Source organism: Argopecten irradians, chromosome 2 (assembly GCF_041381155.1).
Source record: "Argopecten irradians isolate NY chromosome 2, Ai_NY, whole genome shotgun sequence".
Classification (NCBI taxonomy): Eukaryota; Metazoa; Mollusca; class Bivalvia; order Pectinida; family Pectinidae; genus Argopecten; species Argopecten irradians.
In genome coordinates this window covers 22,968,742-22,989,328 of record NC_091135.1, presented here as the reverse complement: position 1 = coordinate 22,989,328, position 20,587 = coordinate 22,968,742, and the positions used below count along the sequence as shown (strand labels likewise).

Here is a 20,587-nt window from a genome sequence, read left to right as displayed (position 1 = left end):
AAATGCGACGGAAACTCGTTTGTTATTCAATGTTACCGATAAGCAGGCTGGCTAGGTGAGCTATTCTGGGTGCTGTTAGGTTTACGTAAATGTGTTCACTGCAGATAAATCATGCAAAAATAACAATACAAACACGTTTACATCCTGGAATGTCCCTGGATTTAGAATCGGTTTTGTAAATGTGTTGTGGTTAGCTGTATAGTGACAAAACTTAATTGGTTTCAGGCTGTAAGCACTCGCAAAATGTCTTTGATTACATTAAAAGTAGAAAGTAGACATTTAAAAGAAAGCGTGATCAATAGACATTCAACAATCTAATTGAAATGGACATAATTATTATCTATAAAACAAATTTGACCTTTTGAAAAATATATAATTAGTATTATATGATATTCAGGTGATCTGTCATTATTGATTACATAGATATAAATAATTACAAGGAAGGATTTCTTACATTAGTGTCCAGCAAATACAATGCAAAGATATTGCTGAGAAGGCTCATGTCAGAAGATAGTTTCATTTACTTTTTAAGCTTAAATGAAAGCTTTTGAGCATTTTTCAAAACATATATGTTCCTGTAACAACAAAATATCTGTATTATCTTCAAGTCATGATATCAAAATGTCGATGAGATCAGTCAGAAACATAGAAAGTTTTGATATGTAACATATTATAAGGTCAATAGGTTAGCGCTTTGGTTATGTTTTGTATATTATAAGATTACATCCGATTAATGTTCATACACTCTAGTGCATCAATAGGTGTATAAAACATATCAAACTAATAGTATGACTCAAATAATATCCGGAACTAAAATGACGTCAATGTCCTTGTACCCAACAGACTGCGTAGATTCAAGTACAAATAGCGATAAGTATTTCAAGTTTGGTAATACGATAAGTTATCTATCTTTTGTTTCTCTAAAGTACGACTTTCATATCCTTTCGCGTCAATAACCTGATTACACCAAAGGCATGCGGAACTATATTTTAATCACTAGTTCCAAACAATGATTCCATTCAGGGTAATGAGAAACTAGTAATTTGAACAGCTGTTTGATAGCCCATATATTTAACGTTAACAACTACTGCGTGTGTTACAGAGATTTAAAGCTGTTGTAAATACGAAAATAACACGTCATGTCGTGTGCCTTCGAAAAAAATTGCCAATTGATTAGAAAATCGAGTGCAATCCAGCGGACAGACACAATGATCGACTTGACTACATACCATAAAACAATACATGTTATCGTTGATGTAATCATAACAGTTTACGAATATTTCATCGTAGTGATTTGAACTAAAAAGTACAGGGATAATGAAAGTACTTTTAAAAGTACTTCTGTACTAATTGGAATGTGTATGCGTCATGTCTAACCTTACGTTACTGGTGACTCGTAAATTGTTGTGAAGGGTATACATTTTGACAAATTATGTGAAAAATGTACATTTCAGAAAAAAATTATACACAAAAGTTTAATACATAAAGTTATAAAGTCAAATACTGTTGTCTAATAACTGAAAAGTAACAAATCTAGAATAATTAAAAATCAAATTGTAACATAGAGCAAAACAACAAAACCTAAGTAGTTAGTATATTATCACAGGACTTCATAGTGTATTACTCTAAATATCATTTCACAGGATATTAAAAGAATATATACACAGGAAATGATACTAGTAATTAAAACTATATTCCTTAACGTCATTATATACAATTCAACAGCTCCGCTTTAAAACTAGGTCGATTTCGATCTTTGTACATAATGTACATACACATTGACGTCATGATTTCGTATGACGATTATGATTCATTCTATTCAGTCTTTATTTTCAAATGGTAAATAAACTTTCGACGAATAAGGCCAATACGTACACTGTTGTATATATGGTGCAATTTAAACTGACGGATGTTTTGAAATAGTGACGCCGAAAGATGTGGTTGTCATAGTTTCACCAGGAGTTTTGAAGCGATTACTTAGCTTTCTGTTATATTACTACTCAACACTTAACATAGGGTTGTCTTTGGGCGACAACTTTTTTCCTGTCCGAGAGTAGAGCGAGAACATGTTCTCATGAATTCTCGCCCAAACAACATGAACATAACCTAAGAACAAATATGGTGATGGCCGGAGTAGGCGACTTGGAAACATTAGCAATTTATCAATTTATAGATGATACATTGAAGATGAAACCGAATTGGAGACACCACTTTACATACATTAGACCTAACAATCCTGAAAAAAAAGTCCAAAACTTTAATATCAAACGTTAATTGTTTAAAAAATAATCTAGATTCAACAAAATAGATTTCACTTATTTAATGTTATCTGATCAGTCAATATTTGTATGCCTAATCAGAAACATATATACATATATTAATGTATGTGTATATGTTTCTGGCCTAATACATAAGTGACATTCGTGCCAGCCAAAGCTTCGTTACGTCAAGAAATAATTGGAAATTCGTCAATAAACAAACTTCACAGCATTTTACGACCTGTTAGTACTAAAAAATATATATATTCACATTTCCATCAACATTTTTAATCTTATAATCACACTTCAAGGCCACAGACAAGAAAGTCAAACTGAAGCGAAAGGCTAATCATTACTTTACATTTGCCGCCACCTTTGTTCATGTTTGTTCTTCTTGCTCCTGCTTTGGAGGTGGTGTGAAGTTTCATGTTCATTGCGTTTGAGCGAAATTATCCTCGGAGAACAGTGTTCTTGTATCAAGAACATGTCGCCGAAGGACAACTTAGTGTTTGTAATGCCCTGTACTAGAATTTATCCCACCACTTCACCACTTTATTTTGGCGAGATACAAATTTTCGCAAAAGAGCTCAAACGCGAATTTAGATATTACGAGAATTATTGGATACACTTATATAGCTATAGAGTAAAATACGGTTTGACGAACATCTGGGGACAAGCGACATTATTTGGATATTACAGGAATATCGACAGGGAATGGAAATTAGTACATTGTAACTATAAATTCGTTGAAAGCGTGTTTGTTATATAAAATGTACATATACTTACATATATATACTTATTGTACTACATTTTTGTATATATGATTACACGGTTGTCAGTAAGATCCCTTGGTCACTAATTGAGGTATCACCATATATGTTCAAAATATCAGAGTGGTTTTACAGTAATTAGAATTTGGAACCATTTAACAACCGTAGTAAACAGCGCAATGATTTGTTAGTGTTTTACATACCTATCACGTCAGATAGACGCCAACAAAAACAATGACTTGCACGAAATAAACAGAGAGTGGAGACACGTCGTGGACTCTCTGTTTACTTAGTGTCTAAAGCCGATCTCTTGTGTTATTTTATGTTAGAATCATTGCCATGAAGACAGGAATGTTAAATAAGCTGTAACATATATCAACCTTATCATGTATATAGAACACGGCTTTAGACCCGAAATCTCATCATGGAATTAAATTGATTTGTGTTATATCCATTGGCCGTGTTATCTTAAATTTATCTGAAGCATGTACAGGTTACTTTTGATACTGAACGCCAATCATCTCTGTATCAAATCAAGGGAATACACTATGTGTTACACCAATATGATATTGAAGGGAACCTTTGATGTTAGATTTGTCTGAGAGTTTAGAAAGTATTAACGAGTCCACCAATATTCTACTTACATTTCCATCCGTATCAGCGTGATACGGGCCGTTGTTAGTTTGGACAATACACCTGTTCATTCTCTGGACTTGCACACACATGTACCTTTTGATCATCATGGATAATCTGCATTTCCTTGAGATTTTTTATGAATGATCTTATACTTAAAATGCTTTTATAACAAACCGGATGGGGCCTATTTACAATATGCAGTTTGAAAAAAATATAAGGCGCTCTTATAGAAAATGAATTGAATCAAGCAATTTAGTAGCTTTATATAGTCACAAATAGGAAAACATGATTTAAAAAAATAAACCCAAATTAACATGCGTATTACATTTTTCATCTTTCAAACCATTGTGACACCGGTATTTGTATTCTTTTCTCTCACTACAGACGTAATTTTGGAGGTTTTGGATAATCAGAAGGCCATGATCTATGTTTGAAAATGTTAAAAACGATATGTGATTTGAGAGTAAGGTAATACATGTACGACATTTGCTAGAATGGTCCACAACGTGTAACGGACTTCTCAACTTTTCCTACTCTCTCTATATATCCAATCACAGTGACATATATCACATCATACGTTATTGTGTTTGGGGACTTTGTACGTGCTGATGACGTAATTTGTGAATAACAACCATTATCGTACCTTAGGAAGAGGTACTCGAGGACACGCCCTACCATTTATTATAAAGTATTTAGTATTATGGTAAGGTTCAATTGGATATGAAACATTGGACGTCATATTTGGTGTGTGTAATTTGGTGTGACGCGAAAGGAGATTGGATAGTACTGTAGCGAACACTTATCTTGATGTTCTCTATCGCAATGATAAGGTGCCCATTCCTTTATGACTAAAATTACTGAATTAAAACAAAATGAAAATGTTAGTATTATTTGGATATTGCCTAATTCCTATTCGGTCCCCAGTGACACCGGATAGTATCGGGCGTGTGGTGTTACCTTAGCAGTTCTAGACGTTTGTTTAAATTGTCAGCCCATCAAAATCCAAGTCAATATCACAGCAGCCTAATGTCAATAAATTGTCATGGGTGTTATCAATATAGCGAACCTCTGCCTATCTCATGTCACATTGAGCCTATCAAGTTTTGTCATATATTCTAATTATGTGTTTATATATGTTGGTAAGAACAAACTGTGAGAAGACTCTCACCCGAAGGTATCCTCCTTTCATAAACTGCATTTAGATTCGTGTGGTGGATAAATATTACATTCCACTTCTCACTGGCACTGTCGGAGCTATTTGAGGTCCACTTCTTACTCTTCAAACTTTATGAAGTATAAGTCCAACGTAAAGATTTGTGTTTGTTTCATCCAACGTATCCTAAACGTGTCTACGAAGTCACGCATTGTGGTTTTAGTTAATGATAATCTAATATATATATTACATTTTGTGACAGGTAGCTGTGTATTTTAACCATTATTTTACTAGTGATGTGAAATATATCTTTAAAAAGATACAAGTATCCCATTAAACACCACGAGCTAAACACAAAGTATCTTCTTAAAGTATCTTCCTATTTTCGAAAGAAAATATAAATTTCTTTAAAAACATCCCTTAAAAGTTAAAAACAATTCAATATTTAAAGAAATCTATTTTACAGTATTCTTCATAATTCAACAGACACCGTTCCTAAATAATCCATTAACGAAACTTCAGATGAGTTAATACATAGTATCATACCTTGTATTCTTATCTGAATATGAAAGAAATACAAAGTGTATATTTTATTTTATATATACATAATGTAGGTGCAAATACAAGCAATCCACGTAAGAGGTAATGCTTTGTCATCGTTGAGGTAATATAAACACCAAACTGCAACAGAATGAACCTTAGCCTGTTTAACTACCAGCACTGTCGGCAGTTCAAGAGTATATCCCACAATGATACCAAGTTAATTAAATATTGACAGTGAAATATTAGTCAATGTGACCCCTGTTCAAATATTTACAAAATGCCTGCATGTCAACACTTAATTTTGGCGTTAACCTACTCGAGTTTGTTATGGACATTCGAACCTAATTGAAATAGGTAACCAATTTCTTTGTGTATACATGTGATAGATTTTACACGGAACAAATAATTAAAACTTGTATGAGTAGTAACCTTCACTTGAACAACTACAATTCTAGTCCATTATAATACATAGTAGTCAGCATTCAAGTTTTATCTTTACAAGTAACGCACTTTCATAACGAAAAAGCTCCTAATAACTTACTGTATTAATTTTGTATATTAAAAACATGTCATTTTCGACTAATAAATATACATTAAATCGATTATTTTTAACAGTCAAATAGTGCACTAGATCAATTTATTTTAGAACGATCAAAAGTGGTTTAGTTATATTTCTTAGTGACCAATTATAATAAGATTGTAACGACCACGTTAAATTATAATGACGAACTGATATTGTAGGGGAAGGATAGTTAAAACAGAAATACTAGAATACCTATATGTATATATATTTTCACACCCCTTTCATTTGGATAATACGTGATGGTTGTAAATGTATGGTAAGCTGATACTTAACGCTCCATTTATTAGTTGATACATATTTATGAATGTTTCATTGCAATTAATATTGCAGATAAAACGGTCGAATACCCAGTGACAATATTAGTCGGTGAATTTAGCAGCTAACCACAAAACCGATCGAACATCCTAGACCTAGTATTTCAAGTGTATTATGTTTACTAGTATTGCATATTGGGTCAATATAGGATAAAAAATATTTAGTTCGTGACAAGCATTGTGCCATTGTCTCCTAAAACTTGAATAGTAACTCGGTATTCGATAATTTTTTTTCAATGTGCGGGGTATTTCATACTTAATTCACTGCACAAAAGGAAATCCAAAGTTTGTTTGACTGATTTTTTAATGTATTGATACTCAACACAAATAAACACATTATACCGTACAACCGGTTATTTTTCGCGTTAACATTTTGAATTTCCGCATATCTGAATAAAAACAAGAAAATTAACGATCTCTCCATTAATGTATTTTAGCCATTTCTTAATATTAATTGTATGAAATTTTCGCAAACATATTTTCAATTTATCGTCCTAACAAATATAACCGGCTAATAACGGTATTTTGTGTAAATTGGATTTCGGATATCACTATAAAAGCCAAATACAATTGCTGTTTAAAAATAATAGTCAAATGTTGATTTTCGCACGTCGACCAACGACGGACGAAACACGATGAGTATAGGGCACCCTGAACGTTCGGGTCAGATAACTTTAAAAGTAATGAGATTATTGAATAACTATCTTTACTCTTGCATGCTAATGGCATGTGGTGAGGCTCGGCTTAGGGTTGACCTTACCATTAATAATACATGGAACTAGTATCCTACAAGCATTACATGGAGAATATTGTTTAATAAAGGCTGTGCGTAGTTTGCAATCTTTTATACAGTGCATTGAATACTTTATGATTAAAATTAAAGTTTTCATAAAAGTATATTCATGTAGCTTTTTTTCTGTTAATTAACGCAAACTGATGCATATTTCATACGTGAATAAACAATGTGGCGCCTAAGTTATACAGCTCGATATAATTATTTTTTTGTAAATCCATACTGAAACTTAATAAAGTAAATAATGTTAATTATACATCATTTTACGTGAGTCTATTCTCTACATAATATACATAACCAATGACATGGTGAGCATAGCTTCGACATATAGGAACACTGTTTGCCACTTCAACACGTGATACGTATGTTACATGTATGATTTACAGACAGCCGAAAAAAAGAAAACAAATCCGACGGAAATAATTCTTACATGTCAAAATGAAAAATGCTAATGAAAATACAACACAGCGACACCTGCCTAGTGATCACTTCCGTATAAAGACCATCTGTTTAGTAAGACTTCCCTTTCCGAGGCCCAAATGGTCAATTTCAACATAATTGTCCCCTGTGTATAAACATCACTCACTATAAAGACCATTTTGGCTTGGGTTTTATAGACCGGATTGGTTGTAATTCTGTTCATCTCACGTATTAATAAATCAATAATTGCAAACTTAAATCATTATTCGGTGTCATTGTCAAAGAAAGAAATGTCACGTTTTTAAAACATCACTATAATATCGGTGGTTATTTAGACGTTTCTCCTGTGGAACGTTTGGTCTATCGCTGGATGGTATTTATGTGATTATTTCATCTTTAAGCTTCAATCCCAATTTTCTATCAACGTCAACGTTTTTCTTTTGCTGTTAAAAATCAGCATTGAAAAAATATTATAATCTTTTACAATATTTTAGTTTGCTTGCACTACATATATACATGTAGTAACAAGTTTAAAATCGAATAACGTATCATAAAAATAGCATTACTATTTTAAAAGTAATATATATAAAAATTACATCACCGCGATATATTATTGTCTCTCAGTACTACATGTAAAATAATAACCCTACCCTGAATCGATGGGTTTGTCCTTCAATGGATATAGTTCCAAAGAAATTGCTGCTGAAATCTAACACCAAAGTGCAACATTGATTTGCTGTTGTCTATGTGTTGTTTGCATTCGTTTTATAAAAAAAGTTCGATTTTTAAAAACAAAACGATAACGACTTCATTGGCATTGCAATCTATTGTATGTTGTATCTTTGTTTAATTTTGCACGAATCCGTGGGAAAGTATATATATTACAGCTCATGCTACACTGATTAGTACATTGTATTAAGGAGTGTTTATAAGTGTGAAACTGAAAACACTTTATTCAGATGGAATGGGTTATATTTTCAGCACGATTATGTAAGATATTCAGAAGATTATATAGGAAGCCAGTTGAAAATTATTCCAAAGATTGAAAAAAAGTCAAGCTTGGATCCCAACTTAAAATTGAAAAATCGTAACACACCTTTTTGAAATAAAGGGCGCGGAACGACTGGTTCGCCCGTAGTAAGTATAAAATGAACAGGTAGGGTATGTTGCTTGGTGTCTTCGGCGGTATGCTTCAGTAATATAGCACTATAAAAATAGCACGAGTTCCACTATAAAAGACACAACACGAATATATTGCAGTCTCCCAGAAAACGCACCTCGCATTTCATACACGCAACACACCACATACATGGGAGGTCATCTTTACACGATATTTGCTGGTAACAGGACGTTAATTTAAACAAAAAAGTTTTTTAAAAAAAACTGCAAGTAAAATTGTTTTCAGAAGCAATAAATAAGCATAAATTGTGAAAGGGATGTTAAACGAAGTCAACATGGGAAAATGCTTATAGTTTTAAAACGTATACATGTATACATATATGCTATTGATAAGGAGTCCCTTTAAAAAACTAACTTCCAACTCACACCATACATAGGAATATAGATATACACACCATACATAGGAATATAGATATACACACCATACATAGGAATATAGATATACACACCATACATAGGAATATAGATATACACACCATACATAGGAATATAGATATACACACCATACATAGGAATATAGATATACACACCATACATAGGAATATAGATATACACACCTACATACATAGGAATATAGATATACACACCATACATAGGAATATAGATATACACACCATACATAGGAATATAGATATACACACCATACATAGGAATATAGATATACACACCATACATAGGAATATAGATATACACACCATACATAGGAATATAGATATACACACCATTAGGAATATAGATATACACACCATACATAGGAATATAGATATACACACCATACATAGGAATATAGATATACACACCATACATAGGAATATAGATATACACACCATACATAGGAATATAGATATACACACCATACATAGGGATATAGATGTACGCACCATACACATTCACTGTTATTGTTTACTGATACGGAGGGTGGGTTATATACGAGGTAAATAACAAGCATATGTCAATAACGCAACTGGACTCCCACGGCGCGATATAATTTGTAGATTATTCTGTGGAAATGTTAATGATGTAAATCATTTGTGATGAATATCATAAGTATTCATCGTTCAATGATTTAAGGAAGGCTATCAAAAGGTCATTGGGTACAATAAATTGAATGCTTTCAGAAGGGATCTTGACTCATATACGATATAAGATATGGTTCTATTTGATACACTGTTAAGTAAGCTTTTTAACACGACGGCATAATTGGATTTATGCAAAATATCGTCTTAAATCAATCTGTCCAAATACAGTTAGAACTTTTTACATAAAGGAGCATTTTGTATTCGGTAGTTTTCAACAATCGCAACGACAAGACGCTGACTTTCAGCATGACACATATGCGCTGTTCCTATGTGGGAAGGTGGGGGCTGTTCCTATGTGGGAAGGTGGGGGGTGGTCACCTAGTAGAATATCCATCCGATAAGATACACTGTCTAAGTTAATGATTGCCATTTTCATTAATTTAAGATTTTCTCATTTTCCTTATAAAATACCAATGCCGGACACCGGCTACGTTAGACCAACTTTACTTTTAAAAATCCCAGCGTGTTGTGGCATAGCTTTCTGATAAAATACCCAAATATTAAAAACGTTGGATGAAACCAGGATGTGGTTTTCGATTTCATAGTTTCAAAATTTTATTTTAACGAAATTGAAATGAAAAGGGATACAACAGCAATTAAAGCCCATGTAAGTTCTCACACCGGTAACAAGATGTTTGTATTTAAATGAAGTGAATGATTATGACAAACAGTAAGGCAGTATTAACAATCTGGAGTAAAAGGAAAATTATATAAAATAATGATTTAAATAAAATTGTAAATTTACTTATTTTGCTTTCCAAAATGTATTATACATTGTATTAGAAAATGAATTTCCTCCGCCCATAGGATACATACTAATAGAATCTTACATGGTTCTGTCAAGTGGACAGGGATATCTCAACCCGAGTGGAAGATTTTGGCTGGTCAACCCGAGGCTTGTCGAGGGTTGACAGCCAATATCTTTCACGAGGGTTGAGATATCCCTGTCCACTTGACAGATCCATGTTTGATTCTTTTTCTCCCATATTTGGTAGACAAAAGACGAAATTCCTGTTTGTTTCCAGCTGTTTCGTTGCGCCACTATGCAGGAACGTCATTATGCGTCAAAATTGATGACGTCATCTACAATGCCCGCCGCGGTTACGCCGCATTTATTGATGACGTAACGTAATTGTCTAGCGCGTGTGAGCTGTCTTACACCCCCCTGTGTAAGACAGAGATATCTTTCCCCTAGCAACCTGTGAAGTATGGGAGAACAAAATATCCATGTGGTTACCACGACCACTAACGTATATAATAAATAACGCTATTTACTGTAGTAATAAAGATCCTGGATTGGCCTTTCCTTCAGCCAATAATCACCACTAGATAATGTTATCATAAAATAGGATTCCCTCATGATGAGGTACAAACTCTATTCTCTCAATTGGTGTTGTTAATGATCGGTCGGTATTGGCGCCGAATGGAATGTCAACATTTAGATGTTTGTACGGAGGGGCTTTATTGGCCAGGTAAATAATTTAAGGTACTTGTGTACAGTTTACAAGGAAATCATGTGTCCCATGTTGAAATAATGATTAATCACATGTCAAAGGAGTTGTTAGTTTACATGCTGTCGATATCAGTACCACTGTTTATCCTAATGAATCTCGCTGTAAATATTCTTTTGTTTATAATTATAATTTACATAAAAAAACGAAAAGAAAAATAACAAAACTGTTATCAGAATAACATTTACATTCGAGTGCCTCTTTGGAAGTTTTAAAATAAGGGGAATAAAGGTGACAAAACTTTGTAATTCCTATACCAACAGGTCGGGGTACATTGGATCCAGGCTTGTATCCCAGTATTAGACCTTTGAGTGTTAGATTAGAAACATTTATTTAGCGGTACCCTACATGAATCCGTCCGCATTGTAAAGTAAAGTTTTGTTTATTTATTGATAAGGGAGGCTATAGTGCACTCTGTACCCCTAACCTCCAATCCAGTATCGACACTTTGTCATGGAACTCCGAATCTGGGTCACCCCATCCCAACGAAACATAACGGGAATTCTGAACCCACGAAGGCGTCGCGGGGGTCAGGTAATCTAGACTTCTCTAGGTGTGCTGCCCGAGTCTGACTACTATAATTCACTGACCTTATTTTGCCGAATAAAAACATTGCATGCCGTTTATCATAATCGGGTCAATTTCACAAACTCGGGCGATTCCTGTGCTTTAGTATGTAATCAAATTTTAATGCATTTAAAAAATTACACATTTTCAGCATATCAAACAATACTTTTACAACAGAATCGCCTGAGTGTTATGAAAATAAATTATTTAAACGAAATACGATATCCATGCGTTGAAAGTTATCAAGGCTAATGGAAAGTGATATAGAGAGTTACGAGATTATGTGCGACATAATACATAGCCCCATCCCTGCTAGTGTTTATATGCCAATGTGTTACAAACACATAACTGATCACGACAAAACAAACAAAGACGACATTAAAAACCGAAAAGACTAGTTGATAAAGCCGTGCAACATCATTGTTATTTTTAAGATAATCGGCAGTTAAAGTTAATGAAAATGATAAACCTATCCGGTGTTTTTTCGTCAATTTGATGAATCAATTTGCATTCAATGGTATTGCCCCTCACATTAAGTACTTTACTGATCGCTCGACACTGGTCCATATATCGTCTATTTTCTGGCATTGTCTATCGTTATCTTTTTCATAATGTACGCTATACTTTGATGAAAACGATACACGGCTGCTTATGATATGTTCTTAAAATAGGTTTTAGTTAACATATCTGAACATGTGTAAACATTGTTGTATAATGGCTTGGAAGGCTTTGGTTTGATTATGACTTTAAAGTGCATATGTTTTGGTGTCGGGATAAAGGCGATTAAGAATTCGAAGACGAAACAACCTACCAACGTCGGCCTTGCGACCAAGATGGAAGACACGGTAGATGTCAGACATATTACCAATTAGGACTGTCCCCCAAGGTAGAGGGGTAGTGGTGGAACGTATATATATATATATATATATATAATATATATATATAATATATATATATATATAACATATACTACAAATATGCAATTGACCACTGGAATCCCAACAATAATATTGTGCTATTTCTAACTTATTTAGAAAGTGTAGCATGCACTTACCTGGAATTCCAAACCATATCGTTCTCTAAGATATTCTTTTAGTTTGGGATAAACATTTTCCATGAGCGCATTTCTTTCGATGGTTGTGTCTGTAGGAAAATATAATAATTAGAATGAACAAATGAAGATACAACATGACAGTTTTGTAAAATAGCAATTAAGAATCACACTGTCAGTTATATATAGAGACCATAGAATAACATACCCCCTGCTTCATTAACATTAAGGTGCATAGCGAAAATCATGTCCTCACATCAAAATGGCTTCAATATTGAGATTCTTAACTTCATAGAACAAAATTCGGCCTTCTAGAATCATTTCTGTGTGCGTGTGTAAATGAAAGGAAATTATATAAGCGATTGTTGTTAGTATTTGATTGAGAGATCCGGTTTACAAAAGTTCCCCAAATCACAATCTGCTAACTAAGCGAACCGATCAGAAAATTAGCATCTGTGACTGGATATAGTGTTTGTTTGTAAAGAAACTGTCTACCAAATAAAGATGGTATATCGATAAATAGGGAACGGGATCCCATAATCCAAATCAAGTAAAACTGGTCTGTTATGAGATTCCGGGAAAAGATTTAATTTAAAATCATGTGTTCGGAAAAGGAAGAGTTTTTTTCTGTTCCATCAACATGTCGGTACCCAAAGATATTACAGGGTTGCAGCTGTGTAAAAAAATCATTGCTGCTTTTTTACTTGGTTGGTGCAGCGAAGGACAGTTTGACTGTTGTATTTATATATGAGTATAGAGTAATATGGCATACATATCTCAAAATGCCCAAGGCGATTTGACAGATCTAAAATTGAAAGGTTTTGTTTAAATTTCCATATGATTCTTTATTTGGTGCAGAAAACTAAATATTGAATCGGACATTAATTATATATTCATGATTAATTGGCATTCATACTACTGACTTTTGTCACTATCTGTAGAGCTATATAAACAAAGTTTTCAAATTGGTCATACTTTGGCAAGTATGTTTGATAAAATTCAATATTGAATTTGAATAGATTTCGACAAGCCGAAGGAAAGACATACGTGTAAAGATTATATGTTGTATACTATCCATGTTTACATGCTCAAGGTTTAGAGAGACTGGCATATACATAATGCTGCGATTATTAAACTCTCGTGTCCATTATCGCGTAATTTATCCTGAGTACCTTCAAGTATTTCTATACTGTGTGCAAAGACATCTATAAGTACATACGCAAAATTCAATATCAGTCGGAACTAATCCGTCGGACATATTTGTCTGAATAGAGATGGCAGTCTAGGTCTCTGTATTTATCAATTCGCGACACCTCACAGTCGACTTGCTTGGCCTTTCAGGCATTCTTATTCATGAAAATCAAATTACTATACCTCTTTTTACAACGAGTTCCAATTGCGTTTCATAATATATCTACAACTGTAAACATTTTGCAGGCGCAGAATCTAGGTCAACGGGACGTTTCTCAGTTTCACGTTTAAAACCGTCTCTTTTATACAACGATATATGTGTCCTTGTTGATTAACTACCTGTCATTATCACAAATGTATAACATGTGTATTCAAGGTCTTTAAAACCATAAAATCATATATGACAAAAAATTGTATTTTATTAGATTGGTATCCATCCATGTGTGTCGTCGACATCATCATGCTTGAATGGAAGTCGTCCATTTCCAGGTAGCATACAAATCACGTAAACACTTAAGTGTTAATCTGTTAAATAATGCTGATAATTCTGTCAGCTTAAACGAATGCTGACGACTTTCTACATAAATGAGTATTTTAGGTGCATATGTATTGGTTACTTGTCTCAAACGTCCTATGGGACAAACGTAAGCAGGTTAGTCAAAAGGTTGCCCGGGCCAACACATTCAATGTGCAAATTTGCAAGCCAACTATTAGTGTAAAAGGAGCGGGTCGGTGTGGTTTGTAAATAGTGTTAAATACATACGGTCTCTGTCACTTAGCTGACGGAGTATGCTTCTTTGGCTCAGTCGGTAGAGCCGTAAATTTCCACGCCGGAGACCCGGGTTCGATTCCTGGTCGGGGCACTCGACAGTAATGTGTTTTTCCTTGTTCTTCTACAGTATGACATTTGTTCTTGTATCAAAATATGGTTATGATATTTTCAACATATGTTAAATAAGGCGAATATAAGTATTGAATTATAATATACAGTAACATAATAATTTGCAAGGCGTTGCAAAAGCCCTGTACGTCTGTTGTTTCTTTGACCCATATGACATGACATGGTACATGTACATTGGTATCACACCGGGGCACGGATTCGGAATCATTTTGGTCGGACATCCCCAAAATATCCACTTTAGTTACAAATGTATGCAAGAATTTACTGGATTTAACTTTTTTCATTGGTCCTGAGGCTGTTGCCGTTGTATAGCTATATGTAGGTCAGATGGACTATATTTAACAATATCGGTATTGGCAGTTAATACCCCACCAATACAAACGAGACCGTCCGTGAACTCGGACACAATACAAAGCAAATATTGAATTTTGAAAAGAATGTTACAGTTAATCAATAGTAAATGGAAGAATTGCAGACAAGGTTGGGGGATCTAGCGCGAAGTCCGGGTAGATAACGTAAAAATGTTTTATTTTATGGTCTTTTCCAGATCACGATAGAGGACAAAACCGGATGTTTGACACGCGTGGCAAAGATAAGAGCCGGAGATGGTCTTATTTCTCCGGTCATGCGATTCTATATTTACCCGGACGGTTTCTAGTTGTTTCGGATATTATGAATGAGTATATGGGATGCTGGGATAGGATACAAGTATTCGTGTAATTACATTGATAGTTCAACCTGATTATTTTGCCCTAACTTTTGACATGTCTCTTATCTTTAAAGTGTTTTGATTTAGTGACACGGTCAGAGAATATATGTCCGCTCTAGAGTGAGCTGCTAACAAATGCATGCACAGTTGACATTTTATAGCGGTACCGTTTATAGGATTCGCCGTGTCTCAACGTCATCAATGGCCATTACAAATTAAAAACTTATTTACTACTTATTGCAAAGAATTTTCACAACATTTCGCAGCAGAAATGTGATGAAAATCAAATGTTGAAATGAAATGTCGACAAAGTTTTAGAAATAACGTTCTTAAGAATGTATTTGTAATTATAAAATAAATAAAGGTGTTATGTAAATCATCATTCAAATTGCCCCAGAAATTGTACAACATTATCAAAAAAAAAGTATGAATGTGTCCTCTCTAACGATTTACACACGAGCAAATACGTGTAATTCTCTATAGCATTGGTGTTACCATCGTCATTGATGAGCATGGTGCTCGTGTTTGAATGTCTGAATGACGAGCATGATGCTCGTGTTTGAATGTCTGAATGACGAGCATGATGCTCGTGTTTGAATGTCTGAATGACGAGCATGATGCTCGTGTTTGAATGTCTGAATGACGAGCATGATGCTCGTGTTTGAATGTCTGAATGACGAGCATGGTGCTCGTGTTTGAATGTCTGAATGACGAGCATGAATGTCTGAATGACGAGCTATGCTCGTGTTTAATGTCTGAATGACGAGCATGATGCTCGTGTTTGAATGTCTGAATGACGAGCATGATGCTCGTGTTTGAATGTCTGAATGACGAGCATGATGCTCGTGTTTGAATGTCTGAATGACGAGCATGGTGCTCGTGTTTGAATGTCTGAATGACGAGCATGATGCTCGTGTTTGAATGTCTGAATGACGAGCATGATGCTCGTGTTTGAATGTCTAAATGACGAGCATGATGCTCGTGTTTGAATGTCTGAATGACGAGCGTGATGCTCGTGTTTGAATGTCTGAAGTTGTGAAGTTACAAATGCAAGAATAAAAATGTAATAATAACACTTAATGAAGCAATTCAACTGAAAGGATTATAACAAAAACATACACGCATTCACCACGAATTGAAATACATTCTAATGGCCAGTTTAGTGTCATATCGATCGCATTAAGAGAATAGACAAGGGAAAGATCAGTAATAAATTATTAATTATCTTATTACTAATTAACATGATGTGTGGATGTTCAGTTGTCATGTTGTGGAACTGTTTTAGTTACGAACAGGACATAGCTATCATTCAAAGCCAAGAGACAAGAATTTGACTGTACGATGGTCGCAGGTCGTCGGATAATCTTACATACATACAAACACAACCGTCACAATATCGGGATTACATTCTCACCTGTAGCGTATCGTATACAATTAATGCCCAAGTGCTTTACTTATGTCGAAGTGTTGTTCCAAAATCAAAAATATTATTTACAGTGCCGATTACCCTGCCCTAATTAAAAAAGGTATAGTCAGTTTGATAGGTTGATTTGGCATTGGGTTTTAATCGTCAATATTTAATACATTAAACATATATTTAAACTTTTAATGTTATGTTTCCACATTCTATGGAAATCATTAACAGTTTTAATTAATTATAGATTTCGTCAAGAGTTGACGATTGTCGGTATCAAGTCTATTATAAAATCAAGCTAACAGTTCTGGTAGTTTTCACCTAAAAATGTTTCCAAATATTCTTTGCTCAAAGTCTTCCTCAAGTGGTTAAATATCTTAAATAAAGATGTCAATTAGTTCTACTTCTTATTTGTTAAAGTGTTTAATTGTTTGTTATAACAGCTTACGTTAAGTTTAGAGATACCAGTATTGATTTACAGACAATTCAGAAATACAAATCGTTTTAATTGAATTACCAATACTTTTAACAATGCGTTCTAATTAGTCCGCTGGAGTAATTGTCAGTACTTTGTAATTGAATTTAAATATAAGCGTGTCTACACAAACTACAATCATAACGTAATGTTCTATCATGCTAATTACTTCGATTTAAGCATTCACTCTTTATCGTAGTCAAATTAGATTAAAATTTGCATAACTCTTGATGGTAAAATTAAATCAATATTTGAGTAATTGCAACAGGAAGTCCGATAGTATACAAGGTTCTACGTGACTTTTGACAATACGGCAATAGAGGACTAGTGAACTCTAACAAGGTTTGTCTCCTTTTATTTGCATTGAAGCAAAAAGGGAATTTGAATACAAATGCGCAAAGATAATAAAATAAAATATGGTGTTTGATTACCTTTATGAGTATATTCAATGGTTAATTCGAGAAGATATTTTTATCAAACCTAACACTATGGAGAGTGTCCCGAAATCAAGGAATGGTTCTCGAAAGATTTACAAAGTAACGGCTACAACCAGAATTCTTTTCGGTAGCAACATCTAAAAAGATGGACAATTTAAATTAGCAAATTCGTTAACACAGCTTTTACACGTTCAGGACTTCAGGACACATTTTATTTTCAAAAGCAGTGATTATAACAGAATGTACAACAGAAATATTTACCGCTAACCTTACATAACGTTTGATCTCGAAGACTTGAAACAAATTATAAATGTCAAGATATTTATTTAAGTCACCATTTTATACATTTAAACGAATTAGACATCAAGTCATGGTAGGACAACACTAGTAAAACGATGTTTAGAGCCCTGAGTGGTGTTTATAATGATATAAACCACAATCATGTCGGTAATTACTCACCTGTGAATGTGGAGCTTGTAAATATACGGACGATTTTAGAACTAAGTGCTGGTAAATTCCCCAAACATCCTGACAGAACTCTTTGTAATTTCTCCTGTTCCTCTGGGGGTAACTCTCCATTCTGACCCCCGGGCTCCGGAGCCGCTCCATCTGGGGGATTGCCCCCTTCCATTATAAAAAGTTAGATTACACTTTAGTCCTAAAAATGTTGTCTTCACACATTTCAAAGTAGAATCAAATACTGCATACCCGATGAAAATTTATTGAACTTGGATCACTAGTTCACTTCCAGGGAAATACAGGTGTTTCCACGTAATTCCAGATATACTTGAGGATAATTCTCACATCCTCAGTGATATTCTCTCACCATCTGTGTATAAAAATATAACATTACTTTATATATATGAAACTTGTTACGAAGAGAAAATTAAAATAAAGCACATGTTACGTTCACTATATATCACGTCACTTCTCAGGTGAAATATCCAGGTAGATTGAAAGCCGGTGTATACATACAGTACCCCTATGCCGTGGTATATACACGTGTCCGCTGGATTGGATTAAAGCGAGTTCTCAACACTTGCCAACCTTTCTGTTTGTTTGTGTTTGTAGAAAGGAAATGTATAGGTAAACCCGATTTTCGCCGATTGATTCTGGGACTTTTAAAGATATGTAGTGTTCGCACACCTATCTTAACAGTCTAAATTTAAAAACCCAGACCAGATAGATGACAATATAATTCAATAAGCAATATATGACCCATTTCTGTTAGCGTAATACATCTAATTTAAATAGGTATTTTGAGGGTATTACGTCTAGTTTTTTTTAATATCGATATTGCTTTCTGATCAATTTACTTTTGAACTTCAAATGATGTGGTAAGCTATGTTTCGAGGATCGTGAAACTAAATATCGTTGTGGGCTTCGTGAGCTCTAATTATCACACATTGTAAGACTTTACGGAAATAACCTGACATGTAATCTCGGCGGGACTTATTACATATAAACTGGATTTTATTGAAATATCATTGAATCATGTCACATTCCTGAGACCATTTCTCTATATTAGCTGTTGATCAGACATCAAGCGATGTAAAATCAGAGAACGCTGGAGAAAACAATAGAACAATAAAAAGCCCAGCTATCTTAGTTATTTCTTGGCAGCTTCATATACATTACATATGCCCTTAAACCCGTGAGATTTTGATAAGTAATATGCACAATGTACAATGATCAGAAAGTAATAAACCTTGTATTATTAACTTCCTATCCATTAGTCTACCATAATACCAATAACCTTACGGGTACTTTATGTACCCTGTCTCTTTTCGACGAGACAATACATGTACACACATCTAAATGTAAGTAAAGCTACTGGTGATCACATGTAATCAAGTTCACAATAAACATCATTCATCCAATATACTCCATTCGACGTCAAATGAATCATATCTACAGTTGATTCCTGGCGTTTTTATAGCAAGACAATTTTGACCTTACTAAAACGGACTTAAAAGTAAAACGTATTATACGAGACATTAATTTGGGTTCATACGTTAATTAGCACTCTAAATTAATTAACAAATGTTTTTTAAAGTCAAATGAAAACAATTTCTTTAACTCTTGTGTTTCCGTTCATTGACGATGATAATGGTTAATAACCGCGGCATACAACACTTTCCATATGATACAAACAATTTGTTTATGGCTAAAAACTCTTTGATTTTATCCAATGAACGACAATACTGAAATAAGTACCAAATTCAAGCTCGAATGTACCGAGTATAGCATATACATTGTGTGCACCACTGATACAAGTCAATAGTATATTTAAAACATGCATGTAAAACCCCGGATTACAGAGAGCATATATTGCGAGCAAATAAATAACCCCTTCAATTAAATGCGAAGTTTCTACCGATTGATTGGAGGACAAACATATCTGGTATAAATCATTACCAATCGGAGTAGAAATAGCTTTTTAATTTGTTAGGTTTTAAATGCGCCGCCTACCAACAACTCGACCTATTCATAATGTGTGTAATTACGTTAATTGGCTGTATTTGACGAGACATATCTGGCTATAAGCTAGACCAACAGGTCATGACCTGACCCAAAACAGAAAGCATGTCGGTGTGGACGAG

The 20,587-nt window shown here is 34.1% G+C and overlaps 1 protein-coding gene across 1 annotated transcript in view; it reads right to left on the bottom strand.

Moving 5' to 3' along the window:
* Positions 1-20,587, bottom strand: part of LOC138314847 (NACHT and WD repeat domain-containing protein 2-like) — a 44,066-nt gene that overhangs the window by 21,617 nt on the left and 1,862 nt on the right. The window contains exons 2-3 of the mRNA XM_069255431.1: positions 18,444-18,813; positions 12,861-12,949 (exon numbers count right to left, since the gene is read on the bottom strand). Coding sequence (XP_069111532.1) covers positions 12,861-12,949; positions 18,444-18,615 — 261 coding nt within the window. The 5' untranslated portion in view covers positions 18,616-18,813. The remainder of the gene's footprint in view (positions 1-12,860; positions 12,950-18,443; positions 18,814-20,587) is intronic.